Genomic DNA, 15799 nt, shown 5'->3' on the forward strand with positions numbered 1-15799 from the left:
ACTTCATGACCTTGAGAGACCCAAGATCGATGTCCAGCACTAGTTGGAAACCTACCTTCTGTTTAGTGCACGAGTATACTTTCCAGAGAGTCGTGTCACCATCATTGTTCTGAACACGTATTCGTGTGAGGAGTTCTGCCAGACTAGAGCAAAGTCCTAGAATCTAGACATTCGCTCGTATAAGCCTTTATTTACTACTCTCAACAAGAATGAATATGCTTTTTTCGCAAGCAGGAATTTTTCCTTTTCCAGCCATTCTCGGGAAAAAGCATTGCAGCATTGTACTTTACAATGCCGTGCATCACGCTTTTACCCTCGAAAGTAGGCGCGTCTTTCGATTGACCGATAGCTTTTCAAAGATAGCTGTAAAGATAGTCTTGTTGCCCTTGGTAGGTACTTACATATCTCTACCGTCGTTGCCTTTGCTGCCACTCTCGCGATTGATTCGCCAGACGTTAACGGAGTAGTGTCATTCGACATTTGAAATCCCTTAGCTTTTGCCTTGTCAGGTACAGGTTTATCTGCCTCCGATTAGGGCGAGGATGCAGGCATTTCCGAATTCAGACTCGCGACTTTCTTCTTCTTTGCCTATCTCTTCTTCGCGGTCGCTGGCACAGACCCCGTTTCGGTTCCGGAAGATTGCAACATTACAGAAGAACCTTCTGTTCTAATGCTTCGGCTTTCTTCGCCTTTTGTATTCTCCGTTTGATCTGCCTCTCGGATAGACCCACATCTGCATTCAGCAACTTCAGCCTTCTCCTAATTCGCATCAGGTTTAATCGTTGTCAGAGACTTACTCGGTATCAGAGATTCGTTTGAGTCTATTGAGAGATTTTTCGGCATCTTCACATCCTCCACAGCTTTTTCAGTTGCGTCGTATGGTGTAGAAATCGGTATATCTCTCTCATTCATTCGGCTCTCCCCTAACATAGTCAACGTGCCATGTGAGAAAGTAGAAAGTTAATTTTATATCTACTGCCATGTAAAGTAATAGGGGGACAAACAGAGGACTTGATAGAATACCGTGGTAGGGAATAACAGGAGAACGTTGGTACGGTAATTTCCGCATGGTGATTGAATGACCGTCACTTCCGCCGTTCCGTGGATGGGTGATTAGCCAATCCCCACATGCAGCTTCCCTCGTAGTTCGTGGTAAGTTACCCCCACGAAATGAGGGTTAAACTACTTGAGCCTCACCCCTGTGGAATGGAGACCAACCTGATAAGGGTAAATTAACTATTATATCACTTCTACACAACTGCCTGGCCCAATAGCAAAGACCAGCGCTTTATTGTAGCTGGCTTAAGCAGAAAATCGATTAATGTTATTCTCTCATTATACCAGACTATATTCTTTTAAGAAAGAAAAACAAAACATTGTTTTTTCTACCCCTGAATGATATAACTATTGTTATCTTAAGTAGATGTTGAGTCATTTAAAAGAACCTTGGACCGCGAACTTATCAAACATTAACCAATATATCTCTACTTCTTTTTACTTGCACATTGTTGTTCTTCTTTATCTTTAACGATTACTTTATAAATATTTACATATCAACTATTTTTCTGTATTCCAATCATAATTTTTAGATAAATCTTATCTGGTCCTGCGTCCTGTTCCATTTTTTCATATATTCGGTATTATTAGTGACATTCTACGTATTTCCGACGGAATTAATCCCTCTAAATGTGGAGGAAGTTTTCGGTACTAATTTCAATTCGAATTCGGGTGGCAGCAATATGGCCAACCGTCCTAGTTTTGGTGTCAGCGTTGGAGGAATTGACCTCAGTAGTAGCCATTTAGTCGGCGGCAGTGATATACCGTGTATTGTCAGCAACGAGAATGACCGAAGTGCCGATGGCGGTAGTAAAGATAATCAATATAAATCGGTGCAGCAACAGCAACAATATTACTATCGCCGTCGCTCAAGTGATATATTAACAAAAGGAGCGGTACGTATTTAGAATGTCTACATACATGTGTATATGTACATATACCTCAAAAGTTCATTATACCTAATGCATATCAGGAACTACAATATCTTAACCCTTAACTGGTCCGGCGTCGTTTGAGAGACTACGTCATATAAACAAATCCTGTTTATTTGCTACTGGAACCACCTACATACGGGTCGCTCCGCCTATTCCTTCCCCTATTGGTCATTAAAAAATAGTCACATTTCTGTCGATTTTGTTCAGTTATACTCTAAGTTAGGAACGATTATATTTGCGCGGTAGTCTGTCAGACTACGCCGGACCCTTTACGTTACTTTAGTGCGTGTTTCAAATATAGTGAGTTATGGCTGGGCCATCTAAACGGATGCGTTTGGGCGATTGTGATTATGAAGGAACTCTCTCTAAGTGGAATAACGAAGACACTGATAGTGGTAGTGATATAGACGATGTGTCGGACGACTATAATATTGAGTCAGAGCATGACACTAACTCGGAGTTATCTGAATGTGAGGAGGACAATGACAGTGATGAAGTGGACTCAACGGAAAGTGAAAAGAAATATGTAATATATGTGGCAAAAATCGGTATAGGTGGTGTACTTCAGAAGTTCGTCCATCATCTAAAGTCCGAAAACATAACATTGTGATGAAAGTTCCCATACTGAAAGCAAAGGCAAGGATGCTTGGTGAGTCTGCAGATCCGCTAGCTATTTTACTTTTTAGTGACAATATATTGGAACATATTATGCAGTGCACTAACAAAAAGCTAAATTCGATGAGTGAAAAATATTCTGCTATTTCAAAACATCACCTAAGAGAAACAGATATAACTGAGTCTATTTGCAACAGATGGAACTGAAAGGGACATATTCAGAGCAGTTCTCAGTAAAAAAAGAATTGCTGTCCTTTTGGCTGCGATAAGATTTGATAATCGAGAAGATAGAGAAGAACGCAAAAAGGATGACCCTGCTGCATCTATATCCTTCGTGTTTAACAGTTTTATAGAGAATTGCCAAAGTTTATATGGATTAGGGCAATCTATTACTGTAGACGAAATGCTGGTGAGTTTCCGTGGGAGATGCCGCTTTAAGATGTACATGCCAAACAAACCAGCAAAATATGGCCTTAAAATTCAGTGCTTAACAGACGCGAGAAACAGCTTTCTTTATAATGCTTATATCTATTGCAGAAAGGACTCGGATGGTTTTGGTCTCAGTGACGAAGATAAGAAACTTTTAAAACCTACGCAAGCAGTATTACGCCTAGCAACGCCGCTCTTCAACAGCAATCGCAACATAACAGCTGATAACTGGTATTCTTCAATACAGTTAGTGGACGTCCTTCTAAAGAAAAACTTAACGGATGTAGGCACCCTAAAAAAAATAAACCCGAAATACCACAGACCTTCCTACCCAATCGCAAAAGAGCTGCTGGATCAACATTCTATGGATTTAGGGAGGAATGCACAATAATTTCCCTCGTTGGAAAAGTTGGAAAAGCCACAATTCTGATATCTTCCATGCACGACAGAGAATACACTGACCAAGTAACTAATAAACCAGAAATAATCACCTTTTATAACGAAAATAAAGGAGGAGTTGATTCCATTGACGAAAAGTGTTCAAAAAGTACATCCAGTCGTCGTAGTCGAAGGTGGCCATTGACAATCTTTTTCCGTGTCTTGGATATTTCTGCGGTAAATTCTTATATTCTTCATCAGTGTTACAAAAACAATCCAATAATAAAAGAAAAAAATGTTTTTGGAAAACAGCTAGCTATGCAATTGGTGGAAGATCATATGAAACGGCGCATAACAATGATGAATATACCACGTGAAATATGAACCATGATTAGAAGGATACTTAGAGTTCCAGAAGAACAACCAACTAATGATGAAACAAATCTTATTCTCCAAAAACGTAAGATTTGCCATATATGTCCTAGCAACAAACGCAGGATGACCAAATACCTATGCGTTTATTGCAAGAATCCAGTCTGCTTAAGGTACACAGATCCAATCTGCAAAAACTGTATCTCAAACTTGTCAACTTTGGGCCTTACTGGATACAAAACCACCTTCAACTTTCCATATCTTTATGAGTTTTATGGTTATATAATGATTTACAAATCAATTCTTAAAAAAAAAAGTTAACTAGCTTGTTCTCACTTTTTTATGATTTTCGGAAAGAAAAAGCTTTTTTTTTTGTAGATGTGGGGTACATTATTTCTTCTTGTGTTTTTAATTTGTTAGACTTTGCCCCAATAGCATGTATTTTTACTAAATGTAGTTCATTTGTGTTCATAATATCGATGTTTATTAAAAAATAATAATAACTTTATGTTGTGTTTTATTCTTGAGCTTCAAAACGTACTCGTCTCACAGACTACGCCGGACCAGTTATGTTACTAATGGAGTACCCAGTTAAGGGTTAAAATTCTGAGAGTCTTTTTCCTCTTTGGTCGCTGCTAAAATAATACTTATTAAATACTGAGCTGAGAAATTATTTGCGGCACGAGGGGCTTCATTTATATTTTCAGATCGGATAAAAATAATATTGCCACATTAAATCTGGTATCTGAGACATAAGCCAGAATATTTTGAAATCCAAATATTATTTGTGATGTTTGCATACCCGGATTAAAATTGCGAAGTTTTGGTGAATATATTTTGGAGGTACCTCAATCGAAGTATAAAACAGTGTTAAAAGGTTCAAAGCCAGTACGATCAAGCAATATATTTAGGCAAAGTTTGCTAGTTTACCTGTGGTGAATTTTTAAACTCAGCTTAAGCACGCGGAATCGGGCGTTTAAACTTCGTTTAAATGTAAATCATTGTTAAACTAATACTAGTATTAATTAATATTAAATAATCATTATATCTAATATTATATATTAAAGTGGTGCACAAATGACTTGCTTATTACAAAGCAACAAGTCACACATTGCATGTGACACTGTTTGTGAAGACAAAAAGCAATGTTGGCACACAACTTGAACAGCAACGAAGAAAAACTGTCTTCAACAAGCAATACTACTTCGGCTCTATCGACAGTGCACGAATTGCACGACGCTGCTTATATGCTTGCATGGCAATGGTAGAAAAACCTTCTCATACAAGCTTTGCCGAAAGACATCAAGTACAATGTGTGAATTGGTGTCATATATATGTATGTACGTAGCGTATATTAGCAGGCAAAGTGTAAGTTACATTCAAATATTAATCAGAATTTAATTTTTATTCTACAAAACCATCATACCAAACATTAACTGCGTATTTGATTTTAAAATATCAGGAATTCATGTAAGTAAATAATCCACATTTGACACAATTCACTTGTTTGAATTGAATTGTTTTTCATTGCCTTTCAGTGTCATTGCTTTTCTTGCTATCTTGCCGAAATATGTGTGTTGTGATAATGCTGAGAGAGAAGCAAGTCATACAAAAGCATGATTTGGTTTTCTCTCTAGCTGCTATTGCCTGTTACTGTTAGTTGAGAACAAAACACTGCATTGTTGTGTGAATTTAGCAAATGACTTGAAAGCACATATATGTCGACTTGTGCACCACTTTATTATATATGGTGTTACCTTTTGTAGTAACAATGTTACATTTATTCTGCCTCATGGGAAAAGATTTTTACAGGTGTGCCCAACTGAGATTGAGTTGGTGATACACGAAAAAAAAAAACACAGTCTTCGACCATGTTACTTCGCTGCCATATGAACAACGACTCCTTAGACGAGTGTGTGAATACGGGTGAAACGAGCGGGCAGAAATCGGCTGCCGAAAGGCACTGTGAAATGGCAGCCGAAGCTGCTCACACAATTATTTTTTCCCCCATAGCTAATAAACCTGATAAATCTATCATCCTCTATTCAACCTTGTGTCTGGGCCTGCAAAATTTTCGTATTAATTCTCGGCATATTCACAGGACTGCGTATTATTTTCTCAACGGTTGCACTCTTACTTACACACACACATATGTATGTATGTATATTGAAAACAATTTTTTCTATACACACCTTCGAAATTAGACCTTACACATTTTCCGTTTCCCCTTAATTCTAGGGTTTAAGTTGCAGAGAACGCTAATGATATAGAAAAGTCTCACGAGCTACGAATATTGTGAATTGTCAAAAAAGAAGTGTAACCTCGCCCAACTTGGCAGCGGGAAGTTCTTAACTGAGCTGATTACAGTGAATTCTGTACAAGTAGCTCTGTAGTTTTTAAGCTTCTGTATGAAATCAAATTGCCGGCGGCATTTGAATATGCATTTATTTCTTCCTTTGGGAAACGACATTTTATTCAATTTACATTTTATTACATGTGAATACATTTTCTCGATAGTATAAAACTTTGAAATTTAAAAAAAATAAAAGAAAAATTCAAAGAAACCTGTTTGCATATATGGGAAAACTAAGTTCAATTGCATCTTTAATAAATATAGGTTTGCACACCTATGTGTGCACTGAAGCAACCATGACCTATTTCACGATGCATCGCCTTATCATATCTACATGCAATAATTGGGGAATAAATACCCGAATAATCCAATTCCTGCCTAACAAATGCTAAAACAACTCACTTTTGCATATGCATGCACATATGTATATATTTGTATTTGTGTATGCACACTTGATGCCCTGTCATATGTACGTACGTATTTGTATTCTCAACTCCCAGAAAAACTATGCTTACTAGTATACGCATATGTACAGTATGTCATCAAATTGCTTGCAAAATGAAAAAATTTTATAAACTCATTTTTAGACTTACGCTTTATTATGTAAAATGTCTTTTATTAGCCCTTTTTTTACAATATTATTAACGGCAATATTCGTCAAACGTTTTACGTACAACATGTACAAAAACCAAAATATAACAGTAAAATAAACAAGGAACACTACAATTCGACATATATTGCGTTCTCAATTAATTCTTTGCAAAATGCAAACACAACTTGAATAAGCTGGAGCTAGGTTAGGTTAGGTTAGCCTGGTTGGCAATATGCCACGCATAGACCTTTTGGTCCCTAGAGATACCAGATGGAGACCGATCTCTATGAATACCGGAAGTAGACATCATTTAGGATGTCAGCGCTTTGGCGAATCTAAGCAGAGCTGGGGGCTCCGCTTTTGAGACGTCCTCCAGGCCCTCAAACAATGAGGCTCCCAGGCATTTTAAACGCGTTTTCAACTATGCCGGACAGACGCACAGAAGGTGTTCTAAAGTTTCCTCAACATCCACTCTGCATTTCCTGCATTTGTCCGTGTTCCCAATCCCTATCTTGTACGCATGTGCAGCCCATAAATTATGACATGTTAGCATACCTATGATAGTTCTGCATTCCTTTCGCGAGAGCGTAAGTACGAATGGGTCAGTTTTTTTTAGTTAACTCTACACACAACTTTTGCTGTTTTGCATGTGGTCAGACTAGTCCACCTTGCTTCCACACGGCTTTTCATGTGGTCGTCCATTTTATTGTATATTACATTTAGCGCTTTTGGTATGTCGTTCTCTTGCTCAAACGGTAGTCTAACAGCACTTTTTGCTATCTCATCTACTATTTCGTTCCCCATAATGCCTTTGTGACCAGGTACCCAGTAGATATGCAGCCTACTGTTTGCGGCTAGTCTTTCTATGGCCTACCTGCTCCGTCGAACATTTTTGCACTTAATACAATATGAGCTTATTGCTTTTATTGCTGCTTGACTGCCCACGTATATATTAATTGTTGAGTTCCTTCTTGTTCTAGTGAAGGCTAGCTCCGCGGCTTTCCCCACAGCAAAAACTTCCGCTTGGAAAATACTGCTGTGGTCTGGCAGCTTGATAGGCTGCCTTATCCCTAGTTTTGAGCGGTAAATACCCGCTGCCACTCTGCCTAAAGTCTTGGAGTCGTCTGTATAGATGTGAAAAGTTCTATGGCCAGGCCTCATGCCTTTGTGCCATACCTCCTCTTCAATTGTAGTGCGAAATCTTCTCCCCAATTAAAGCACGGAGTCATGTAGTCTGTGAAAACTGAACTCCACTTTCCTATTGAGCTCCGTCCGAAGGTTCTGCAGGTGAATACCCCAGCAGCAATTAACCTCCTAGCGGATTTCGCTGCCAGGTTTTCCACCATAAGGTCAATAGGTGGCATGCTGAGTACCACTTCCAGCGCCGCCGTTGGAGTAGTTTTCATCGCTCCTGTTACGTACAGAGCAGCGAGTCGTTGAATCCTTTCCAGTGGCATTAAGTTTGTCAGTTTTTTTTTTGTCGCAGTCCACCATATTCAGGCCCCATATAGCAATATCGGTCTAACTACTGCACCAATACATCAGAGAGGGTTATAGACCCCAAGTAACGCCCAGCATTCTGTTACATGCCTACAACGCATTACTGGCCTTTTTCGCCCTTTCCTCAACAATGTGCTTTGCATGATCTTTGAGAAGTAGTTCGTTGTTGTCTAACCTCGGAAGGTTCCACATCGGGACCTTGTACTTCCTGGTAAAAAGTACCATGTCCCTTTTTCCTGGCGTTAACCCCTAGCCCTGCGCGAGACGTTGCTCAAGTAACTATAATAGCGGCGATAGTATCCCACCTTGCGGAGTGCCTCTGCATGCATATTTGGTGACGCTCGTATTGTTCCATCCCGCTCTTAACTTCCTGCTAGCTAATAGCTGCCTTATCCATAGATATATCGCGCGCTGCACATTAAGTGACTCTATGCTATTTCATCTTTCGTCACGTTGTTGATGGCGTCTGATATATCTAAATAGAAATACTCCTAGAGCATACTCCCTATGTTGTAACGCCTTTCCTATGTTTAGTACAAGTGAGTGAAGTGCAGTTTCAGTAGATCTGCCTTTAGTGTAAGCGTGCTGCGCCTCGGATAATGCGTCCGGCGCAATTATGTCTCTAATATAAAATATGTGTCTAGAATCTTCTCAAGCATCCTCTGAATATCGTTCTTAACCATGGCTGGGAAGATTCCATCTAGTCCTGGCGATTTACATGGGCCCAAACTTTGCATGGCCCATTTTATCTTGTTGGTCGTAATTACGTTCGTCGAGATGTCGTGCATAATATCTCTTGTAGGTTCGAGATCTATAGTGTCCGCACACCCTGGAAAATGTGTGCTGACTAGGTCTTCTAGAGAGTCCTCGCAGCTGTCAGCCCACTCCCCGTTAATTTTTCGTATTGTTTTTGGCATAGACGGATTGTTGGATAACAGTTTCCTAAGTCTAGCCACTTCATTAGTGTCTTCCATGCTGCTACAGAAGTACTTCCAAGATTCTCTCTTGGCTCTACGTATTTCATTCATGTATATTTTCGATAGATCCTTATACTCCTTCCAACAGAACTCATTGCCAGCAACTTTGGCTATATAATACAGAATTCATGGACTCTACGCCTTTGTGCTCCTAATGCCTTGTTCCACCAAGGAGGCTTCACCTTGCGTCTATTACGTGTTGGGGACCAGGATCTTTTGAAGGCTTTAACTCGAGCAGTTGCAAACAATTCAACCCCTTTTTCAAGTGCGGGGTATCATTGGTGTTTTTGATAGTATATCCTTATACAAGTCCCAGTTCGTATTCTTAGGATTTCTAGAGGATATACGTTTGTTTTTTGAGCGGAATACAACGTGAAAAAAAAACTGAAGCTAGCTAAGGGTACTTTTATTCTGAGCGCAAATAATCGCATGTTACGATATAATCGTACGTTTCTGCACACATTGCATGGAATGAATAAAGTTTTTCAAGTCGTAAGTCTCTGGTATTTTCTGCCATGTCAAGGTGTACTCCTTTGTCTTATATCAACAAAAATTCGCAACTCACCCACACGATTTTACTGTTGGTATTATATTTTTTTGTTGCAGAGCTGTGCGGAGCTTACTACAAACTGTACTGGGTCCATCACGGCTATAAAGCATAATTTTTGTGTCGTCATAAAAAATTACGTCATCCCAATATTCCACTGGTCTGTTAAAATTGGCAATGGAAAAACTAAGCAGTTTTTCTATATTAACTGCAGACAGTAATGGTTTTATTCTGGCTATTTGCGAAAAATATTTGTGCAGTGCTAAAACTTTCCGGACATTCTCTTGACTTACTGGTTTTCCGCAATCATTTTTTATATCAGATGCCAACTACTTGACTCGTTTGAGGGGATTGGCTGATCTTTTTTAAAATTTTTGAATGATTGCGTCTAGAGAGCTTTGGTAGTCTCTCTCCTAATTGCTTTAATTCAAGCCTGTTTTCTTTTTCTGGGTGTTGAATAATATTGTACATAAATAGTTCTAAGCTTAACTGAAAACATTTCCACCAACTCATTAGCCGACTTCCCCTTGTAATAATTAAAATAAACTAACTGTATCAAATTTTCATTAATTCGTTTGCCCGGCATTGCTTAACTGATTAAAATGTTCACTCTTAAAAGCATCAGCCATACTAAATGTGTGCCACAAACGTACGACTATAACACGCGTTTATTTGCGTTCAAAATAAAAGTACCGTTAGCTAGCTCCAGTTTTACTTCAAGTTGTGTTTGCATTTTGCAAAGAATTCAATTAGTTGACAACGCAATGTATGTATGTATGTCGAATTGTAGTGTTGCTTGTTTATTTTACTGTTATAGGTATGTATTTTGGTTTTTGTACAGGGTGGGACATGTAAAATTTGCTTTTTGAATCGGCTATAAAAAAAACTAATCAATATTTTTTCAAACTTTTTTTTTATTTTGAAGATTGAACCTTGTCATTTATGAATGAAAAATAATATCGTTCAAATGACTGCCATGACTGGCTTTACAGTAGGCCATTCGATCAACCCAATTTTTAAGCACATTTTCGATTGTTTGGGCTCCAATTTCATGAATCGCGTGTGTTTCGCGTGAATTTCGTGTTTTAAAGCATCAATCGTCTCTGGATGGTTCGCATAGCATTTGTTCTTAACGGCTCCTCACAAAAAATAGTCCAACGGGCTTAAATCACAGCTCCGAGGCGGCGAATTGATATCGGAATTTCGGCTGATTATTCGGTTTTCAAAAACGGTAGCCAAAATTTCGAGTGTAACTTTGGCAGTGTGACAAGTTGCACCGTCCTGTTGAAACCAAATGTCGTCCATGTCATCCTCTTCAATTTTTGGAAACAACTGGTTGAGCATGTCACGGTAACGCTCGCCATTTACTGTAACCGCGGCTCCTCGCTCATTTTCGAAAAAAATGGCCCGATGATGCCGCCAGACCAAAAACCGCACCAAACAGTGACTCGTTGTGGATGCATTTGCTTCTCTACAGTAACGTGTGGATTTTCTGAGCCCCAAATCCGACAATTTTGCTTATTGACGTAGCCACCGATGGGAAAATCAGAAAAGAAGAAGAAGACTCACCACTTTGGAAATAGGTTTTCACTATTTCCCAATTTTGTTCAAGCGTATAGCGTCAAATTTCGTAAATGTCAAACCTTTAAGTAAATTATGAACAGATTTGACATGTCATTTGTGTTACCATTCTCAAAAAAATAGGTGGTTCAAAAAGCAAATGCTATATGGCCCACCCTGTACATGTTGTACGTCAAACGTTTGACGAATATTGCCTTTAATAATATTTAAAAAAAAGGCGTAATAAAAGACATTTTAGATAATAAAGCGTAAGTCTAAAAATGAGTTTATAAAGTTCTTTCGTTTTGCAAACAAATAATAGACATAGGTACTGTATGTACATATAAACGCACACACAGGGCACTCACTTTATTCTTCTAAATGCGTATGTCGTCCAAAGCTAAAATACTATACCTAGCGACCACAAGAACAAAATACATAAACAGTCGAAAATACTCCCGGCGGCGCTGAACAGTTTCAAATATTGTACAGCACTACATAAATAAATTGATTGATGAGTGGGAGCTTATATTTCTAAGAGCAAAATACTTTTATTCATAAAACGAGCAGCCCACATGCAAATTTTTCTCAACGATGACAAAACTTTACATCTAAGATTGAATGAATCAAATCAAAATAGTTAATACTGGAATATTTCCTACAGAAATCATGAATTTTTGTCGTGCCGAATGGTCGCGGCTCCGTATATAATATGTTTGCAGCCATATATGTATGTATGTATGTAATTATAATATGTCTCCTAAATCCTCGACAGCCGCAGCTGCTGTTCGTCAAGTGAGCGCATGAGCATACAGTAATATGCAGAAAACAGCAACAAGTAGCTCATAAAAAAGTTCTGCCCAGGACATTGACATCGAAACAATTATTTTTTGCTCTCTGATAGTAGTTAATAATGAAATTAATATATTCAGTTACGTATGGGGTTCTCTAGTTGATAAAAAGTGCACACAAACATATGCATGTATATAACAGCAAAGTTAGAAACTTACTCTGAAACTAGAGTGCGGCTTATTTGGGGGTTATTGTACATACATTCAGCCTTTGGGTGAAGACGAAGGTGCCAAATATTTAATATTGAAGAAATCGCTGAAACTTGTTCATAACAACAGAGACCAAAGCCTCAAATTGTTAAATTTAAATTTTTCAATCAATATGCTATTTTTATTTCTAAAATGTATTACTATTATTCCTATTGAACACTAAAATTCACATATATATATACATATATAGCCTGCCGAGGGGCGACCGCTATTAGAAACATGTTTTTCTTAATTCTGGTGTTTCACCGAGATTCGAACCTACGTTCTCTCTGTGAATTCCGAAAGGTAGTCACGCACCAACCCATTCGGCTACGGCGGCCGCTAAAATTCACATATCGAATAATAAAATAATGTGCTACTTCTTGGTAAAGACCTAAAAAGTTCTTTAAGGGGGGACTCTACTGTAAAACTTAAAAAAAATCGATTTTTTACTTTTTGTTGAAACATACTCAGAAACAACTCCAGAATGTTCCATGAAAATCTTAAAAAGAAATCTTGAATAGTTTTCAAGTTATAAAAGTTTTAGCAAAGCAGGTATAAACTGAGCGCTCGAGAGGTTTACGGTCATATGCGTGTTTTTCTCGAAACCACGTTTTCAAAATTGCCCACATCACAGCTCCGTGAAAAATTAACATATCAAGCTCAAACTTTGATAGTATATTTTTAACAATATTTACTAGTTTTTAAAGCTATGGTGGGGAAAAATTTATTATTTATAACCCCTTTTTTAATAACAAAATGACAACAAAAAAATGTCGATTTTTTAAAAAACTTCAAAAATTTTACAAAAAAATTTTTTTTTTGCAAGTAATAGGCTTAACAACTAAAAATAATGATATATAATAAAAAAAATTTGGGTTTTTTGATTTCAGATTTTTTTTAAATGCGCGACAGTGTGGGCAGATTTCAAAAGGCGTTTCGGGGGAGCGGCTGTACAGCTGCCATTTTGAAATGAAAATAAATTTAAAAATTTTTTTTGTACACTCAAGACCTGTGTTTATGTAACCCTAAACTTTTTTTTACTAATTAAATTAATACAAGTATGAAAACAAAATCCATGAAAATTTGATTTTTACAGTAGAATCCCCCCTTAAGCAAATTGTAGAGCAATGTTGTTAACGCTTCATTATTCATAATTTTTGGCAGAATGCTGTGCCTATGAATGTGCGCTGAATTCCTTGGGCAGCTTTTGTGAATTGTAATCAGGGCTATTATGGAATGCGTCATAAAAAACCTACGAATACGAATGTCTACTACGAAAACGAAAAATTGTAATGGTGTGTTCCATGTGAACACGAAAAAAGTGCTGCCAAATTCAAATGTCAAATTTTAATATTTCGACAACAGTTCACTTCAGTGTAAACAAGACAATTAACAAATAATCTTTAAATGTTTTGTCAAGTTAGCAAAATTTTCATATTAAAATGTATTCGTTGTCATGTGTGGTTGTGTTAATGAAGGAAGAGAGAAGAGGAGTCTCAAAATTTAGCGAAAAATATTGGTACATGCCAGCAACCCTCTCGATATGGATGAACCATTGTAAGTGCTTGCGTTTTTGTAAAAGAAAAAGTTTACTTTAATTCGGTTTAAAACAATTTTATCAAAAATTACCAGTTAAATAAAGCTTCATTTACATGCGTGTTCAGTTTCATTGAAGACAGCGCAAGCTCAGCAAGGTCGTTGTCTATAAATCCAGTTCTCCGACTATCCTCTGTTTTACAGTTTCTTGCGGAGGGAGTCTATCAACACGTATTGCAAAGATTTCAATGTGCCGATGGGACAGTTGACATTTAGCTATGTGCTAAAAGACGTACTGGCATCACTACAAACACGATTGTGTCCTCAGTGGATAAATCTCGACATGAGTGCCAATGAAAAAGAGCAGAGCAAAATGAGTTCTATCAAAAATATAGATTTACTGGCATCGTTTTGTGTGTGTATGGGACGCACATAAAAATTATTTTCCCCAAAAAAGAAAAATCCCTCTACTACAACGGAAGGACTACTACAGTATCAATGCCATGATTGTAAGTATTGCGAATAAGTTGTACTATAAATTTCTTATTAATTTACATTCAAATATGTGACAATAAAATGCGTTACGTGAATGAGATGTATCCCGGGAGCAACAACTACACGGCAGCCGCCGTAGCCGAATAGGTTGGTGCGTGGCAACCTTTCGGAATTCACAGAGGTTCGAATCTCGGTGAAACACCAAAAATTAAGAAAAAAATTTTTTTCTAATAGCGGTCGCCCCTCGGCAGGCAATGGAAAACCTCCGAGTGTATTTCTGCCATGAAAAAGCTCCTCATAAAAATATCTGCCGTTCGGAGTCGGCTTGAAACTGTAGGTCCCTTCATTTGTGGAACAACATCAAGATGCACGTCACAAATAGGAGGAGAAGCTCGGCCAAAAACCCAAAAAGGGTGTACGCGCCAGTTATATATATTTCGATTCCATATATGGAATGTGAACAATGCGAGATTCTTTTTTGAGAGGAACTACTTAGAAGGCGAACGAAGTACTTAGATTCTAGGTACGTCTTCACGATTTGAGTAATTTTCGTTGCATAATTTAAAGTGTTATATTTGTTGCACAGGAGACACTAGAAACGCCTTGTCTATACTGTTATGCCAGTAGAGCGAACACCACCTACACCGAGTTATGCTCGTATTGACAACAAACTCCCACCGGACAAAAACAATCTCAGTGCGCTCTGTCAAACGTGTTTGCTCAGTGCGCGTAGTCAAAAAATGTCAAGTGAGAGTAAAAACGACTCCTCTCCTACCGCCTTAATAGGCAGTCAACAAACGGAAAACGCCGCATCACCTGTGAATCTGGCAGATGCGCTCCCTTGGACTGCTCAGTGCTCTACTCCAATCACTCCACTATCACCAACAGCTTCTCTCTCCAACATAAATAAATATACCTACTATACTATTCCAACTTCACACTCTGATGAGACATCTACTAAACAGTCTACAATAACAATAACAACACAAAGACAATACATAACTACCGCAGTATCAACAGCCACAACCACAACCGTGTATACAGCGATCGCCTTCAGAATTGCATCACTAGCAACAAACACGCAAGTACTATATGCAAATAATTTAAATTATACCAACTGTAAAGAGCAGCTTAGTCAAATAAGAAATCGTGAAACTCAATCACCAAACAAAAAAACAGAAGAGCTTAAGAGCAGCAAAAAACATAAACCCAAAGCACAAAATACAACACAGACAACACTAAAAGAGTACTGGCTGGGCAATCCAGCCTCTTCAAACAAGTTTGCTCTCTTAGCGGACGACGATATAATAGAAGAACAAAGTGATAGTGGGACAGTTCTGAATACCAGCCAAAAAACTCCACGCATGCAAAACCTCCATCTATATACGTTCAGAATGTCCAAAATATAAAA

General features: G+C 38.1%; 1 protein-coding gene across 2 annotated transcripts in view; it reads left to right on the forward strand.

The window, feature by feature from the left end:
- LOC129250860 (inactive rhomboid protein 1-like) overlaps positions 1-15799 on the forward strand; it is a 111157-nt gene that overhangs the window by 22053 nt on the left and 73305 nt on the right. For both annotated transcript variants that reach the window (XM_054890465.1, XM_054890464.1), the window contains exon 4: positions 1590-1952. In XM_054890465.1, the coding sequence (XP_054746440.1) occupies positions 1590-1952 (363 nt within the window). The remainder of the gene's footprint in view (positions 1-1589; positions 1953-15799) is intronic.

Source organism: Anastrepha obliqua, chromosome 6, assembly GCF_027943255.1.
Source record: "Anastrepha obliqua isolate idAnaObli1 chromosome 6, idAnaObli1_1.0, whole genome shotgun sequence".
Taxonomy (NCBI): domain Eukaryota; kingdom Metazoa; phylum Arthropoda; class Insecta; order Diptera; family Tephritidae; genus Anastrepha; species Anastrepha obliqua.